The sequence below is a fragment of the Stegodyphus dumicola genome, chromosome 2 (genome assembly GCF_044657685.1).
Source record: "Stegodyphus dumicola isolate Sdum_Otavi_A_Nest chromosome 2, ASM4465768v1".
NCBI lineage: Eukaryota > Metazoa > Arthropoda > Arachnida > Araneae > Eresidae > Stegodyphus > Stegodyphus dumicola.
This window is the reverse complement of record NC_140769.1, coordinates 57,075,583-57,094,883: the sequence shown is the minus strand read 5'-3', so window position 1 is coordinate 57,094,883 and position 19,301 is coordinate 57,075,583. Positions and strand designations below refer to the sequence as shown.

At 31.4% G+C, this 19,301-nt stretch overlaps 1 protein-coding gene across 2 annotated transcripts in view; it reads left to right on the top strand.

Annotated features, from left to right (window-relative positions):
* Window positions 1–19,301, top strand: part of LOC118189594 (fibrillin-1-like) — a 791,047-nt gene that overhangs the window by 678,618 nt on the left and 93,128 nt on the right. For both annotated transcript variants that reach the window (XM_085810675.1, XM_085810674.1), the window contains exons 32-40: window positions 4,723–4,845; window positions 4,927–5,049; window positions 7,746–7,871; window positions 12,194–12,319; window positions 12,402–12,524; window positions 12,626–12,787; window positions 13,132–13,200; window positions 16,015–16,140; window positions 16,776–16,898. In XM_085810675.1, coding sequence (XP_085666801.1) covers window positions 4,723–4,845; window positions 4,927–5,049; window positions 7,746–7,871; window positions 12,194–12,319; window positions 12,402–12,524; window positions 12,626–12,787; window positions 13,132–13,200; window positions 16,015–16,140; window positions 16,776–16,898 — 1,101 coding nt within the window. The remainder of the gene's footprint in view (window positions 1–4,722; window positions 4,846–4,926; window positions 5,050–7,745; window positions 7,872–12,193; window positions 12,320–12,401; window positions 12,525–12,625; window positions 12,788–13,131; window positions 13,201–16,014; window positions 16,141–16,775; window positions 16,899–19,301) is intronic.

Below are 19,301 nucleotides of genomic sequence, written 5' to 3'. Positions count from 1 at the left end.
TAATTTCAACATATGTTTTTCGGAGGATTATGAAACAAATTGGCTTAGAAATCCATTTATTTCGAATGTACCTGCAATTTTAACTCGTGGAGATAAAGAACAATTGACAGAAATTTCCTGTGATCGAACTCTAACTGAAAATTTTAAAAAATAACACATTTGTTAACTTTTGATTGAACCGAAAAAAAGAATTTAACCGAAAAAAGAATTTAATTAATTTTAAGAATGTAAAATAAAGTTATTAAATTTTATTGCCTTTTTGTGCAACGTATTTATGTGAGCAAGGATTTTCTTCCATGTTATATTTGAAAAATAAATACAGAACAAAAGTTAAAGTGGATCCTAATTTACGATTAAAACTAAGTGAAATAAGACCAAGACATAAAAAAATTTATCTCTCTTAAACAGGCCCAAATTTCACACTAAATTTTAGAATTATATGTTATAACTTAAATTTTTAGAATTAAAATTGTAACCAGTTTTTAATCTAATATTTTTATGTGTGCATATTTAAAATACGCAGCCAACAGATTGTGCAAATGGCAGTGTATATTTTTTAATATTTCTATAGAGAAAGTTAAAAATAATCATTGTGAAATGTAGTGGTGGTGTTTTCATTTTTTGTTTTTCATTTTTTGTTTAAAATTTTTCATTTTTTGTTTAAATGGTACGTGTTAGTCAAAAGGTTGAAAACCGTGCTTTAATATATTTAACGTTGTACAAAGTTAGCAATCAGATACTTTTTAAGAAAAAAATGCAACGGTCTCTAAAATTAGATTTAATTTTTTCTTTCTTCTGAAGTCGAGAGTAACATTTTCCCTGACCTTCTGTAATTGCTCTGTACTCCTCTATATGTGCCAATACTTCTTCATGTGGCCATTATTATCGTAAATGTTAGTTGAACAAAAATATTTATATTTTTGTTACAACTATATTTTTTTGGTTGTGGCAATTTTAAATTTAAAAAAAAAATAATTTTGTTAAAATTACAAAATTTAACAATGAAATTTCAGTAAAAGTTTATACTCGTTATAAAAATAAAACACCAAAGATTTGACTTTCACACTACAAAAAGTGATCGAGATATTTAACTTTAAAATTAGGAATTTTGTCTTCATTTTCAATTTTCTTTGAGGGTTCGATTAAAAATAAATAATCTGAAGTTGACCTTTAATTTCATTTATTATTTTTCTTTTGTGATCTACTTTCGCATAGCATTCTTTAATTAATAATATGTTGCATATGGTATGCCAATAGAATTTAGTCACAAATAATTAATATGTTTTCAAACGCTGAAAATAGGCTATTAATATTCCCCTGCGATTTTATTACTTTATAGACATGATATAATATTTACGTAAAAATTTTCATCAACGTATAAATGTTTTGAATTTTTAATTCGTGCAAATAATATTACACGTAGCTCGCCAATATTTTCTTGAGCTCGATTTCTTCAAAATACTGAGAATCAGATCTGCTTTATGGCATAAGATCTCCTTTATTGGAAAGATTATATTGGCATATTACTACTTGCAATGCTTTTTGCGAAAGTCTGTATAGAAATGCCATTTCTTATCATATGAAGGTCAAACCTTTTGTGAAGGCTTTTTTTTTTTTAAGTATAATTGTAGTATATAAAAGTTAGCTTTCTTACGTTTTATAAAATTGTTTTTTATGTATGAAAATGCTATAATATGAATATTTTCCTTTTTAAAAGCATTTTCGTAGTTAAAAGTGTATATCTACGGCTAATAAAAATTTCAAAAATAAAGACCGCGTAGCGATTGTTATAGACACCATATATATAAGTTTAATAATGAAGCTAATGATTACCATTGCTTACAGGTTAGAATCATAAATAACTGCATTTTATATTTTAATTTTTATTGCAGTGGTAATCATTAATTATAAAGAATGATTACCACTGTTCTATAAAATTGTTATTAGACATTTTGTTACTTTTATGTAAAAAGTAACAAAGTAACTAATTACTATTTTCTAGAGCCTGCCTTTTGTCACAACTGCTTTTCTTTTAAGTTCAAAAATTTGAGTTGGAAAACGCTTTCAATAAAAATATCAAACTATCGATTTTCCGAAACGCTTTTTATAAATGAAAACAAAATATTCAAGGATTTAGGAGATAGTATTTAAAACATACGACAAGCCAGTTTTCGATTGTTTTAACACTTTTGACAATACTGCGCAATATTTCGTTATACACCTTCGATGGTCTACAAAATCTTCGAATTCTGTCATGCCTGGGATATCATGTGATTAAAGATTAAATATCTGAAATATCAAAAACATCATTTTAGGCAACTTTTCTAGTATACACATCTCTAATTCTAGTTGACAAATTTATAAATGATTACATATTTTTAATCACTTTTCCTTTCTTGATTGATGCAATACAAATTCTAAGCAAACCTTACTGAAGAAGATTTTCTAAATGCTCTTTCTAGGCAAAATAATATCATAAATTTATTTATTGAAACGTTATAAGGTTAATAATATTTTACATTTTAGCTCTTACCATAACTTTTCCTTTCCGTTTCCTCACCACAAATGTAAATGAATTAGAGAGTATTTAAGCTCAGGTCTTCGGATTGGAAGACAGAGCGTGTTTCTGGCTCTGGAGGCCAAGTTACTTTAGTTTGTCGTCCCTGTGAAGGTTGTAATTATTCGGCTTTGCGTTATTTTCTATCAACATTTAAATTGTTATTCCTGTTAGAGTTTTGAGCCAACTTCGATTTAAGTGTGTAGTCTTTGACTACTAGCCTACATTTTAATTTAAATTTGATGTTATTTTAGTTTCATCGCCACAGGTGGTGGTCGATCCTTTTAGCACGAAACGTGCAATGATTTTCAAAGTGTGTGTTTAAATAAAAAAAAGTTATTTTAAAACCTTTGCAAGACTTTGTAGTTAATTTCAGACACAGGAATAGTTCGCTGTATGTCTGCTAATAGTCTGGATCTAGCTTATGCTCCCACAGAACATCAAACTCTATAAACTGTTTAAGATGATTTTGTCTGCAATTTCAATAGAGTCCGAGATTGATTTTCTTGCTCTAAAAAGAAATCTTAAGCTCGATATTTTATTTTGAGAAAACTTTATTTAGTAACCAGAAAGTTCTAGATACACGCTTACTCTATTTTGTAATTTTAACATTACACATTTAAAATTCTTTACATAATTTTTGGGAAATAAGACTGTCCTAGATTATTTGTGAGACACTGTACCTAAGGTGAATGTTTTTATCTGTACAATAACATTATAAAAAGTAATATTAATAAAAATTATACGAAACGGGTAAAAGGCTGCAAGGAAAAGAGCGAAAGAATATCTTTAAAAATGAGATAATTATAAAATATGCATTCTTATAATAATTATTATGTTTCTATATTTAAATTAATGTTTGTTCTTAATCGGTGCTATGAAAACTTTTCTATCAATAAAGAAAATTTTTATTTGTGCTAATCTTTGAAATTCTTTAATATTCCTGTTTTGGAAGGATACTAATTATTACCAGCTGGACGCTTTCTCATGAGCAATATAATGTAAAATTCAGCGTGTCTCAATGAATAGACAAAGATAAAACATATCCTTCAACATCATATGTATACAAGATATACACTATGAAAACTTTAAAATTTTATATGCCGTCATAATGAAGTGAGACAAAATTCTTAAGAATTTCATTGAGCCAAGCTGTAATGTTATTAAATTTTCATATTGCTGCAGATTTAGTCTTTTATATGAAATTGGATCATAACTGGATAAAAAGCTAACGATATGGTTTTGCGTGTGCCATAATATTATATTTATTTCTAGCATGCATTTTAGAATATATGGATAAGAAAAGCACTTCGAAAGTTTTATGTTTATCCCTAATTTTACTTATTCATTTATTTAGTTTCTTACAGTTACTACTTACTTGTAATTGTGCAATTCTTGGGAAGTATAGTTAGGGCTATGCTTATTTTTTTGTACAGGCTATAAATAATAGCTCCCAAGGAAACTTACGATACGAAACTATATAATGACACAACTTCAGGGACATTAGCCCTTTCTGTAGTTCTATGAAGCTTCCGTTAATGGACATTATTTTTAGTGGGCAATCCCCGTTAACTCATTAATCCTGAATCCTTAGATACCTCAAAACAGTCCCATTTAGCAGATATTGTCTAATAAAGGGAAAAAGTCTTGCTCATTTGAATCTTCGCTTATGGAAGTTCCGACCATAAATGTTTAGATGATATCGAGTTGCACTGCGCTGATTACACAGAAACCGAACAAACTAGACCAAATTTTAAAAACTTATTTGAATTCACTCTAGCCTACACCCCCCTTCAAAATACTGCCCTTACCTCATTTATGCACTCATTCCATCCCTTCCGTTATGACTGAAATGCAGCTTGGAAGGCAGTTAACTAAAATATGTTTAACATCTTCTGCTACTTAGTCTGAATTTTTTTTTATTTTATTTTTTATATTGTAAGTTTTCATGTCGGGTTGTGGCAATGAATTTCATTCGTAGCGAAGATTGTTTGTGTTTTAGCAGGATGGGGATTGTGTATTCAGAATTTATCCCTCTACTTATATTATATTTGCTTGTCCATGCAGTAAGTATAATAGGTAGTCAAACATAAAAATTAAGTTACATATAGAATAGTTCAGTTTCACTCTTTTGTCCTTTGCTTACCTTCTGAATTATTTTCTAGATGATAATGAATGTGAAACAGGACTAAGCGACTGTGATGAACATGCTGATTGCATCAATACGCTTGGATCTTATCAGTGCAATTGTCTGGAAGGATTCAAAGGAGATGGCTTTGTTTGCAGAGGTAAGCAATGATGCCCAACTATTGTTGTTAATCTTTTCTAAATAGACTAATAAAATCCTAATCTTATCAACTTCTTCTTAGATGTCAATGAATGCTTGAGGGACAATGGCGGTTGCCATCCTGATGCTGCGTGCATCAACACCATTGGATCTTTTATGTGTTCATGCGATGAAGGATATTCAGGAGATGGATTCACTTGTCGAGGTATTTCTGTCTTTTAGTTCAATAATAAAAATTAAGCTTCTCTGAAGCATGAAAAAAAATTATTTAATTTGCAAACCAGTGTATTTAATATGCACTAATAATGCTTAACCACTATAACCACTAAAAGATATTTCCAGTTTTTTGTAATGACCAAGTTTTAGAATTTGTTAGTGAAAAGTTGCGCGAAAACTTTAAAATTTTATATGCCGTCATAATGAAGTGAGACAAAATTCTTAAGAAATTTCATTGAGCCAAGCTGTAATGTTATTAAATTTTCATATTGCTGCAGATTTAGTCTCTTATATGAAATTGGATCATAACTGGATAAAAAGCTAACGATACGTTTTTGCGTCTGCCAGAATATTATATTTATTTCTAGCATGCATTTTATTTCAGATGCTTCCTAAACAGACATTTATTAAGCCATCCTGTGAGAACAAAGCTCATATTCATCAAGAAAATCGAGATCCCCTTTTCTTTCTGTACTAATCTGATTTTCAATAGAGCACTAATCCGATTTTAAAGACAAACTAGTTGTTACTTTATTCAAAGCTTATGCGGAAAGTGATTATGAAGATTTGAGTTGTCTTGTACTTTCGGATCTGAAAGGTGACATATTACAGAAGATGTTTTTGCCAAAACAAACTGAGAAATAAACTAGCTACATTTCGGACTTTGAATGTTCTTTCGTAAATCATTCTTACAAGAAAAAAACATTTATGCCAGTAGATAGTATAAGATATTAAAAGCATAGTAGTAATTAATGTACACTATCATTTTATCAAATGCGCATTATTTTATCAAACAAGCAATGTTCATAGCTTAATTTTCCCTGAATTCTCTTAACCTTCAAAACAAAATGAAAAGATGAAAAGTTAGAAAAATATATGGACACATTTGGCCAAATAATTAATTCATTCGTTAAAATAGATTAACATTTTCATTCAAAACTTGTTTTGAATTCTTTTATTCAAAACGTGTGTTTTCTGTTGTTTGAACACGTTTAACTGGTAATGAGAAAATGTAAGTCTTGAAGGGTAGATAATGAAATGTTATTCCGGTTTTCTTGCAAAACTTTTGTATGGCCTTGCTTAAGTTTATAGAGTTCCTCACTTTTATGTTCTGTAAGTGTTGAGAAACCTAGTGAACTACTAAGCGAATAATTGCTGAGAAGAAATTCCAAAAACAGAAATGTAAACTCAAGGGTTAATTACCTTTTATTCACTCCAAATAAACAAAAAATTAACAGTCGGTTCCTTTCTCAGGGCGTACAGTAAAGCCTCCACTTGGGCTTAAAGTGTAAGAAATAATAACTAACTAATGAGTATCTAAAGGGATTTAGCCGAAGCTAGCACAATTCTTAACTAGTTGGCTCATAATATTAAATTAGTCAGCGAAGCTATCAAAAGGCAAGTAATACGGCCGAGCGTAATAAAAACTTAGAGAGTGTTGTGCAAAGGTAAACGCGCGTTGTTCAGGAATCCTAATTCTCTCTGGCAACACCGGTGGAACTTGACTTAAATACTATTCTACTTCTCATTTGCATTCAAGGCGATTCTAAAAACTCTTTCTGGTAGGGAATTGTAAGTTGAAACTAGATGAGATAGGAAAGATGCAATAAATTAAAATAACTGTTATAAAATTAAAATATACCATACAAGTTCTTTTAAAGATGTCAGAGGCGAATAGTGAACTTTCTATAATTATCGCATAATTATGTATATTCTGGTCTGGAGTTTCAGGAGGTCATGAAAGATGGCAAAACTGTCATCTGTATACTCAGAATGACATAGTATAATGATATAAAATACATTAATTGTACCAATTCCTTTACTAGAGGCATTTCCTACTAAAAATAATATTTGCAGAATAAAGTAGTCTTAGTCTATCAAAATCTTAGCATAGATCTTGGTAGCGATATGATTTTGCAAGTTAACAATGAAGCGAGCAGAATACTATGATATAGGTGCTCACGTCAAGACTGAACCTCCTCAGGTAATCCGAATTCTTCAGACATTAACGTCTTTACAGGTCGAAAACAGTATAAAGCTTGACCCATCAGACTAGTAAGCAATCCGCGATTGACAGTCTGCATTATATGATGTTATGCTACTATTATCTCTGACGATTGCTTTGGTTTTGGAGTTACTTTCCCATTGGTTTCATTCTGACTGTGTTTGAAAGCCTGCTATTCAGTTGTGTGTGCATTTGTTGCCTGCTTATTTGTGGAAAATCCTCTACGATATGCTTCTTTCTGTGTCATTGAACAAATATTTTCTACCGTATTGATGTTTATCGGATGATGTTTTTCTGAGGACCAGGAGAGATCATAATCACAGTGCAGCACTTAGTGATGAACCAAATAAATTTGATTCTTTGGTCACAAAAGTGCTCTCTTTATGGCTCCAAAATTTATACTCTTCGGAGTCTGGAAGCTCGCAACTGTATGAAATTACCTCCAGAAGCAACTATGGCTATCTGTTGATTTTAGAGATTTCTTATTGCCTACATTTTCAAGCAGAAAACGTTTGGAATTTTGCGCACATTTTTTATAAAGGTTTTCCATATTTTTGACCAGTCCAAATAATGTGTTAATATTAAAATCGTAACATTTATGATCTAATTCTGTTTAATGTATATTTTACTGTTTAGGTTTTTCCACTGTGTACTCTGTCTCATTTTTATGCTCGTTTCAGATATGGATGAATGCAGTTTGAACCCAACTCTATGTGAAAACGGCCAATGTCTGAATTACCCTGGAGGGTACAAATGCGAGTGTGATTTGGGTTTTGGCCCAGACAACAGTGCAACAACATGCGTGGGTAAGTTAAATCAATTATAAAAAAAACTGCAATAAAAAATAAATACAGCATAAATAATTAGACAACATTTTCATGGAAAATTTATATTTGGAAAGGAATTAGTTGATGCAAATTACTAAGAGAATATCTTGAATACCTAATAATAAATTTTAAAATATTATGTGAATAAAATAAATGAAAATAAATCGTAAGTAAATAAAATTTTAACGGTATGTATTTTATTTAATTTCGGCATAATTCAACACAGTGAGTTTTTATTTTATTAAACTGTTACTACAAACTGATTTTTGTCATAAGTAATTATAATTTTGTCTAATGAATATTAAAAAGGTGGACTTAAAGTTGTTTGAATAATAACAATATGCTTCATGTTATTAAAAAGACTTCAGGATTCATTAAAAACGAAGAAATACCTTTTCAAAATAAATTAAGTTAAAACGTTTCTAAATTATTAGAACATAATCTTGAGAAATTTTAAAATATACAAACGCCAGAAAGAGTACAATATTCACCTTTCATGAAGTAAACTTTTAGTTTTATGGCTCCTCACAAGAAATAAAATTTATAAAATATTCTGCAATCTCTAATAGTTTTTACAAGACTCCTAATTTGAGACGAAGAACCAGAAGCTTGACAAATGGATGCAAAAGAAGTAGCACCGTTGTTAGTCTAAATTCATCTTATTCTGAGACAGCATTTTGTACAATCATGTTAATTGGCCAAGTTAGTCATATTTGAAATATGTCTTTTGTTGAGCAGCGAGTGAGTTACGTTTAAGTTAATTAAAGTTCTGTTTAAGTTCTGTTTACGTTTGGCCAAATGTCCATAGGAACCTATAAATATTTGGTTGCGGCTAATAATTTTTGTTCAACCAATTTATCTTTTTGAGAAGTCTTCGTGTCTCCTCTTTCCCGATATAAAAAAAAATAGAAAAAACTATTGTTCACCAAGTATGCTTATTTACTGCCATTAAATTTCCATCGTTTCCCCAGAACTTTGATTTGTACAGATGGAAGAAGATTGACTTTAACTTTGAGTTTAGCGTTATTTCAGTAATGTGCATTACACGTGTTACATGTAAGACCAACGTTCGTCTGTCTGGCTAATATTTTCTCATTTTAGCTTTAATGCTTATTCAGAAATGGTGATGTTAGAAAAATAAAAATTAATTTTGTGATACTTGAATTATCATCCTTTGGGGTAATTTCACTTTGATCTCATATTTCTTTTCACAGATCACACATTTTTATTTACACATTTGAATGTATCTATAGGTTATTGCATCCACAACGCGGTCTGCTAAATAAGTAATTCATTTGATATTACATTCAATAATACTTTAATTCACACTAAAAATATTACAAAAGGCTACACAATTAAATATTTATTAGAAGCTGGCTCAGTAACTATACGGGAACGTCAAAACCAAATTATCTGCAGCGACAGATCGCAAAGTCTAATAATTACAACTATCACAGCTGGCAGAAAATTGATGCGTAGCGTGCAGGAGAAGCCTGGAAAACCTCACCTTAAATACTGGCTACCTCATTTAGATTTTGGTGAAGAATATGGAAAGGAGAAGTTATAGTAAAGACCGAAATCATAAAAACTGGTTAATTTAAATAACAACCTTAGAAGATACTTTAGACATGTTGATTAAAACTCCAAATGAACCAAAGAAAGTTTTCGCCTAGCACCCAAACGGGCACATGTCATCCCGACGAGAAACTCATAGCACTCCATTAACCATTCTTTCCATTAATTTTTCCATTAACCATTCTAGCGCGGAAACTACATATGATAACCACAAGTAAATTGGATTCCTTGCTCTAAGTAGCAAGAATTGTAGTTAAGATTTACGTATATTTAACTGATTCGCGTCTGACTTTGTTTTACCTTCAATTCTGGACGAATATTTATGTGTGCTAAGGACGTGAGCTAAGGAAAGAGAGATCAGTAGTCTTCTTAAAACGTAAAAATCAACGTCATAGTCTAGTCATGACGTCTAGTCCCTTTACAAATTCGTTGTACTTTCCGAACTTCTGGCTAGGATTGAATCTATTGTCTTCTTGCACACCACATTTTCACTAAAATTCCCATAGTGAGATTTTTTATATGTTTTTGAGATGGCATGTCTACTGAAAGGTCGTCAGTTCCAGCTAGAAAAGATTAAAAAAGGCCGCATTAGTTGAACTAAAGTGCATCGCAAAGGATGGTCTTCATATGCATTTTGAAGATCTCTACAAATTCTAGCAAACATTATTGTTGCAAAAGGAACTTGTAATTAACCTAGATATGTTTCAGCATTATGAATCTTAATAACTTAAGACCTGTGAACCCAGGCTTTGAACTTTTGAATTCTATTTTATGTACTTCTAGTAAGTGCAACTGGGCGATATACGCAAAGAAATGTTTTCGTGAAATCTTTTCTTCTTTATTTTCCCCTGCAATTAAATTATACAATTATATTATTTTTTGTATATTAATTACTAAGCCTCTGTGCTTGTCTGTTGTAACTCAAAGTGCATGTTATCGTTTTATATTCTTACATTTTAAATTATAGTAATTGTTTATTTGAAATCCAGGATAATTATATTTGTATCATAACTGCATCAGTTATTTATCCCGTAACATTTAAAACTTTCTTGGTCACTTTATAAGGCTTTAGTTTAACAATCAGCTTTCGATAACCTTCCTTTGATTTCAATTCAAATCTCTTTAGAAGATGCAAATTTATCTCACAAGAAGCATTTTCTAAGCAGGAAAATATGAGCTAAGCGACAATTAAAATCTGGGAATAATATATTTATTATGTTGTCTGCAATGTTCAAACTCTTGCTGTTTGTTGTCTGTAATAAATACTAAGTAGCGCGCTTGTAGAGACAGTGCCACCCGGCAGTATATCCGTTTTACTATCACTAGTTAGAAGTGTTTGAACTAGTATAGTAATTAGTTTATAAGGTATTTTCTCACTTCTTTCCGCATGCTCTCGTGATGTAATTGTAAGCATACTCGACGCATATTCGAGAGGTCCAGGGTTCGAGTTGCTGCGAGGGACAGCACATGTTTCACGTTTTCTGCTTCAAAATAACTTAATAACTACAAGTGGCGCCCAAACTAAAAAGGCGTCGGATGATAATTCGTTAACACCAGACTTGGGCGACTAGGTCCCTTAACCCCAGTTGCGCTTTAAAAGGGGCAGCATATAAGGTATTTTCTACCTTCTTTCCACATCCCTTCGTGTAATTAGAAGCATACTTGACGCGTACTCGAAGGTCCAGTGTTCGAGTCCCGGCGAGGGCACCGCATATTTTTTATGTTTCCTGCTTCAAAATAACCTAATGACTTTACAGTGGCACCCGAACTAAAAGGTGGTGAATGATAATTCTTCACCACCAGGATTTGGCGAATGAGTCCCCTAACCGCAGTTGCCCTTTAAAAAAAGAGATCATATAAGGTATTTTCTCCCTTTCTTCTGCATGCCTTCGGAGTGTAACGGTAACACACTCGTGCAGCCACCTTCACTACGCGTCACTGCACTTCACATGTGCACCACCTTCATTGCGCGTATTCGAAAGGTCCATATTCGAGTGCTGCAAGTGCATTGCTCATTTTCACGTCTCCAGCATCAAACTAATCTAATGTCTTTACAAACTTCACTATCGGTTTGTACTTTTTAATGATGCATTTCCTCAGCACTTTTCCTTTAGTAACGCATGATTTCATTATTTTGAAACTAGAATTCTTGAATTTTCTTCAATATTGTGAATCTTAAAAACAACTGATAGTCCCTGTATTCTTATTCTTTAGATTCCACTTACTCAAGAAGGAAACAAGAAATACGTGGAAATGGATAATCTTTACCTTTTTAACTAAAAATTAAATAAATGTAAACACCCATATTAATTATATAGATGAACCTGCCAATTCTCTCATAGCTATACTATGTTTGGATTAAGCAGATAAGAAGCACTACAATCATAGTGCTTTAAATATATCTTTTGTTGCTAAATATAGAGGAAAGTCCATAAGGTAACCTGTAATAAATTTCATAAAATGTCAGTCTTGGGAGAAAAATTATAGATGATTGCTATGTGTAGTTTCCAAACAAATTCTGAGATTTTCAGCTGTAATGGGTTATACGCAGCTAATTTGAATTTTATTTTTGGTCTTTTTTGGAAATGTAAGAGGCCCACAAGGGCAGACTTCTAGGACTATAGTTTGAGAAACGCTAGTTTAGCTAAGAAAAAAAATTAAAAACCTAAAACTTTAAAAAATCTTTCAGTATCATTTTGATTTCTGAAACTTGTTATTTTTTTCAGACGTCGATGAATGCGCCATGTTTCAGAACTATTGTGCTTTTGGAAGATGCGAAAACATTTTCGGAATGTTTCGATGCATCTGTGATCCTGGTTTTGAACTAGACTCTACCGGAGGGAACTGTACAGGTTGGTTTCATGGAATGTTAATTAAATGATTATATTCTGGAATTATGAGATTGTTTCACACTAAAGTTATTTTCTGCTATAGATACCAATGAATGCGAAAATCCTCAGATTTGTCAGTATGGAACATGTGTTAACACTCCTGGGTCCTTCACTTGCGAGTGTCCCCCAAATTATACACTATCTCCAACTGTCGCAGATTGTGTGGGTAAGTGCTGTAGAATTAATTATTCTCCATTTTGCATGTATTTTAAGTTACATATGTAAATAAATATACTTTTGTTTATTATTATTTTTATTATTTATAAGATATCAGGGAAGGACAATGTTTTCTCGATGTAACCCGTGTTTTCCATGGTCGCGGGATCTGCAGCACAGAAATTGGAGAAAGGCTTACGAAAGCTACTTGTTGTTGCTCTGTTGGTAAAGGATGGGGTCCCACTTGTGAAGTTTGTCCAGTTTTTAATTCAAGTGAGAATTTTTTCACTTTTCTTTAACTTTGCTAACAGGAATGTTAGCTTTTCCATTTGCATCTGAAATTTCAGTAAATTCAAAGTAGTATTTGTTTCTGAGCATCTTATTATAATGTTAAATAACTATCAAAGTACACTTAATAATAAGCCTGATGGTGTTAACTCAAACAAATAATTTATTAATTTTTACTTCGAGATGCAAACGATGTATTGAAGCAATCGCTGCTAATTTATTTTTGACTTTCAATGATACTTACATGATAAATGATACATGATAAATTACAGAAATTATACACGAATTTGTTTATACGTGATATAGTTTTAAAATATATTATTTTACAGCGGAATATCAAAATCTGTGTCCTGGAGGAAGAGGATATAGCCCTAATAAAATCACCGTTAAAATAGGAGGTAAGAGTTATACTTTTAATTAAGGAATAGTTAAGTGTTTTAAAAAGCTTCAGCTTTAATGTGATAAATTTAGCACTTGTTTCAATGCTATATCAAATAATCTTTTATTAAATTATATTTCTGTAATACCGAATTATATCTAGTAGATGATCGTACTGGCTTTGGCGACTCTTTTGAAGCGAAGAGTATGCTAAAGCAAAATTTATCTGTAGAAAAAAAGAAAAAAAATGTCAAAATTTATCTATTTATTTAAAGAGACGAAACCTGTATAAACTCGTTTCTACACAAGAATGATTTTGTAATCGTGTTTTTAACTTGAAGGTTGCTGTAAATGTTTATAAAAATTATCTGTTGATGTAAACTACATTAAAGAAACAAACTATTAAAAGTAAAATAAAATAAATGGTGTTAAGAAGTGTGTACCTAAATCTCTGGATTTGTTACGCTGATATGCAGTGTAATGTGTGACCGAGTGGATAAGACTGTATCCGACCTGATGAATGAGATGGTCCACAAAAAATGGCGATAGCCGTCAAAATTGGTTATTTACCAATCTACATAATTATCTGTCTTCTGCCGTAAAATAAATAACAGCTCTCAGAATCAGAAATTCACCTGTCTGTATAATTGTTTAATGTGGCGGTAACCTCACGTAAGGTTATGTAACATGATGCAAAAACTGGAAAGAATACATTAATTAACTCTGTGACTAATTAATTAAATTAACTCTGTGACTAGGCTAAACAAGTAAGTAACCTTAGTAACGGCGTGAAACCAGATTATGTCTAAAAAAGCAAAATTGTATATATAGTACACGCAAAGGTTTATTACACTTCTAAAAAGGAAATATAAAAAGACAGTTATATTTGTAACCAGGTTTACTGAATCTGTACCTTAGAAACGTAGGAAAATTTATTTTTTAAACTATTAATTATAGTTCAAGCTTGATTTTGTACACACTTTTCTCTTATGATACTAATTAGATGCAAATTTATAATAATCCACGCGGTTTAACCTGTTCTTTCTCAGAAATAATGGCATTTCATGTATGGCATTAGATCTTTCATTTAACATGCAAGGAACATGGGAATTTTTCAGTGCTGAGAAATACTGACGTTCCATGTATCATAATTTTTTTTAATTTATTTTTTAAATTTAAGCTTTTATCTCTTGACAAGCTGAGCGATTTAAAGCAAATGCAAATTCAACTACCAAATAATTTATATTAATATATGTATGATAATATTATATTTGATTCATGTATTTTTATAATGATATTTTTTAAACATTTCTCCATTAGTTGTATGTTATAATTATATGATATGTATTTTGGTTACAGAATAATTGCTTGCTGGTCCTATTAATTTGTGCGAAACCGACATACTTTTTTATAGAGTAATAAGATCTATTTGAAATTTTACTTAAATTTGGAATACATTATACAGTAGAGTCCCGATAGCTAGGTATTCCGTATAACTCGACAAGTTTTTGGAATTTTTTTATGATATGTCTATTCCAAACAGAGCAAATATTACATACGGTACATATAGTTATTATTTATGCGTATGTCTTTTCCTGTTCTGTTCAAAGGTTTGAGTGTTCTTTTCCGCAATTTTTACCTTTTCGCATTGTGCCATTAGTTATTGGAACTGCCTAACAAATTTCAAGATACATTGTAAACTAAACTCACACCAGTTCATTGTCAGTATCGCTGCTTAGTTCACATCCAGGCGTAAACGTGTTAACATACTTTTGAGAACTTTTGATATTATGTGAAGAGAAAATGCCGTTTGAAAAGAAAAGAAAACAAACTAACGTGACAATGGAAATGAAACTAGATGCCTTAAAGCGACTGGACAAAGGAGAAAGTGTAAAAAAAATTACCATGGATTTAGATGTTGGACAGACTATTTTGGTACGGTGGAAAAAGGTCCGAAATCGAGTCTTGTTGTGTGAAAAGAACATGTACGAATAGTTTAAAGCAAAGAAAAAGTATATTTATTTGTGGTTCAGGCAGAAAGGGGAACAGGGAACACACATTTCAGGGCCAGTTTACAAGAGAAAGGACCAAAAATTTTATTGTCTCCTATTGTGCTAGGACTTGAAATAAAAAAAATATCAACATTAATTTAATTGTATTCTGTACTTTTCCGTGTCCAATATTGTGCTACAAATGTCTGGGAGTTTGCGAGATTCTACTGTATTAAAATTTAAATAATCTAGAATAAGTACTACATTAGTTTTTTTAAATTAAAATATGAAACATAACTTTAAAACAATGCCTCAGAACTGCTAAAATATGATTGAAAACTCATTTTATAGAATTAATAAATAAATTTGCTTAGATTCTGCATAAGGTGGTGTATTTAATTATGGCAAAGCACACTAGGGCTATCTGCCTAAGGGGAGGGATGCCTTTCGTGGAGGACTTTCTAAGGGAAACTGGCTCGTATACACGTTACACATGGGGAAAACCACGAAAACGCCCATGCAGCCTGCCCGTTCGCGGGATTCGAACCTCGGACCGAACTACCAGTGTTCAGCGTCTTTACCGCTCGGCCGCTGGTGGGCCTAGATTCTGCATAAAAACTATATTGTGTTTTGATTTTTACGATCAGATCAAATACGTTTAATGCTTACCTATCGCCTCTATTTTTAAACAGCCGCTATTTTTAAAAAAGCTTATTAAATCTCAAATAGTTCATACCAGCTTAAAATTCTGGCTTTTTCTAATTTTGTAGCAAACTTTTAAATACCATTTGCAACATATGAATTTCCTTGTCAAACTTTTTTTTGTGCTCTTTCATTTTTCAGACATTGATGAATGCCAAGAGCTTAATGGTATCTGCAAAGGCGGAAGATGCTCGAATACATTTGGAAGTTTCATGTGCATGTGTCCCGATGGCTATACATTAGATGATACCCACAGAAATTGCGTTGGTAAGCATTCGACAGTTTCTAACCATTTCATTTAAATAATAAGCTGTAGTAGTCAAACGGGAGCACATCTGATTAAGAGAAAAATAATTAAATTGTATTTCAACAGCGTAAAAAGAATCTTGCTATGAAAGATGCTTATAGCGAATTAGTCTACGTGGTGATAAGTCATTTAGTAGTCGGTAAACTTCTATATCATTTTCTGTATACTAATATGAATTATTTTCTATTCGGACGATTAAAAAAAACGAATTTTAAAAACTGATGCAATCTGTTATTTGTAAACATTAATTTGTCAGTTCTTAGTTCAGTAATGAAGTTTAATATAGTTCCGATACTATTTGTTAACCTGCCTAGATTATATTCGTGTATCTACTTAGATAAACTTCATCACTGAAATTAATTAACTCATCATTGATGAACAAACGGGACGTCTTTCCGCTTACTTATTAAAACCTAAGTGTAGCCCAACAATATTTGCTAATTCTGCCCTACGTTGTATTTTTCCATTGTTCTGATGTTAAAAAGTTAAAATTCAAAAGAATTTCTTCTTATTATTTGGATATCATGAAATTTGTATGCAATGATAATAACCATGAATGGTGTTAATTGATGAATAAGGTATTTCTTTTCCTTAGATTCTGATGAGTGTTCTATATGGTCTGACATCTGTGGAGCTGGAACTTGCATGAACACAATAGGAAGTTATACTTGCTCTTGTCCATCGGGTTATGCTTTAGTACCTGGAGGAACGTGTGTTGGTAAGAAGTAATGAAAGTGTCTGCTTTCACATATCAGATTTTAACCTCAGAATTAAAACTTTTATGTTTTATTTATTTTATAGACCTAAATATCGCTTATCAGTTTACTTGAGGGAATATTTTTATTTAGTTTATTAGTTATCTGAGTTAGTCGCTGCCGTATTTGTTAAGAACAATCTAACAGTGGCTTCTAAGTATGGTGTCCTTTTTCATTGGTTATGATGCTGAAATTAAGCTTTAAAGACAAGTAGATTCGCCTAAAAAGATTTGAAATCTCATATGAAGCATTTTATGCATTTCTGGGTTTCTGCTTGAGGAAATAAAATTTATCTCCTTGAATATATATTAAAAAATAGTAGAAACTTATAAGGATTGAGTACTTTGATCAATTACGTCCCTTAACGCATTCTCACTTAAGCAGATATCTCTCGGAAATAAACGCAGATGTATAAGACTGAGAGTTTTCTAATTATAAACGAATAGGTTTTGTTGAATACTGCTGAAAGAAATGAAAAGCATGAGTATTAAATTATATAACATAAATCTCATTTTATATCTCTGACATCAATACCCATCAAGTAAAATCTCTGAATTAGAGAATCATTTGTCTTGACAAATATTAAGAGCAATGGGTGAGTGTGCTAAACCAAGATTGGCTGATATTTGAGAAGGGCAATTTAATACTGAAATTTTAGTTAGTTATTTAGTTAGAGCTTCATTAGGTTGCTAATCCTTTTAGTATATTTAAGTTCATTAAGTTGCTAATCTTATTGGTTATTTAATTAGAGCTTCATTAATTTTCTAATCCTTTTGGTTATTCCTAAATTTTAAATTCCACATTGTATAATATATTATGTTTCCGCATTGTACCATATGTAATCTTGATGACGTACATTTATAACAAAACCTGTTATTCCAGGAGCTTGTCTAAAATTTACATTTACAAAACAGAGATGAATTTCTAATTCCAATTAATATATATTTCAAACGCCCGCATATTTACGACTGTGGGAATGTATTCAATGTGCTGTCATATGCAAAGAAAACATGCAGCATATAATTATGTAGATCACTTTTAATCTCCGAAACGTTTCGTTGCGAAAGAAACTATTGGATTATTTCTCGATATAACACTTTTTTTAAAATCAAATAAATTTAATCGCTTTTCTCAAGATTCCGCAAAGACAGGAGATGCTGTAACCATTCACAATATTAATGAAAGTCTCCTTCTTATAAAATTTATCATCTAGTTTTTTTTTTTTTTTTTTTTTTTTTTTTTTTGAATAAGCCTGACGCGAATTCAAAACTCTTTCTGATTGACTACAATATAAAATGTTCCTCAGTTTGTAAGAGTGGCTTGAAATGTAAAAAGGTTAAAATCTTTATTTGAATTTTAATTACATGCTGAGAACCTGAGAATTATATTTGATCACTGTCAAATGAATTATTTGTTGAATTACTCAAGCTTCTTTACCATGGTGCAGTTCAAACGGAAATATCATTACAGGTTTATGACTATCTTTACGGCCACCCAGGTTTTCCAAAATTCCCATGTATCAAGGATTTTTTAGATAATTTTGCAGGCAACAAAGAGAAACTTAGAAAAAGCTTTAAAGTTCATCAATAACAAAGTATCAATTTCTCCGAATGCGAATTTCAGTGGTGATGCGTGTTCGATAACCAGTTTCAACTTCGTTATGCGTATGTTCTTTCGAAGTTTATTCAATCGGCCGAGCTTGCAAACATTTCCTTCATTCATAAGATCTATATAAACTGCATTGATTTAGCGGAGGATATACTCGTTTTTTTAATCGAATAACCGAATTTATTTAATATTCAGGAATATTGATAATCAATATACATAATAAAAATATGAGCTTGGAAACAAACGACACAATTTTATAGCTGGTCGAGGCTTAAAACTGCGATAATTACATGGTTTCGGCTTGGACAGTTTTGGTGTGGCATCCAGCCCCTGATGACCAACCCGTCCGCGATGCGTAAAGCAGTTCTTACTTTATAATTGACCCAAAAAGTTAATTGAATATTATTGAATAACTGAATGATATCTATGTTGTTACATATGGCTTTATTAGGAGTAACAATCCAAATATGTAAAAGAGCTCAAGTATCACATATGAACAATGATAAATAATAATAAAGAACAAACATTTACAACGTAAGAATCAGAAAAAATGAACACGGGAGCAAAAGGAAAAAGTTAAAAAATTAAACAAGGAAAGGAATATAAGAGATGTAGTCTGTACAAGGAATTCATAAAAGCTCTGGGCATTCCAATATAGTTTACTTTATCTCACCACGTTTCTGAGACTCTTTATATAGTTCTGGGCACATAAGAAGAGGCTGCATTCATGATGCCCGAATTGCTAATTTGGCATATAC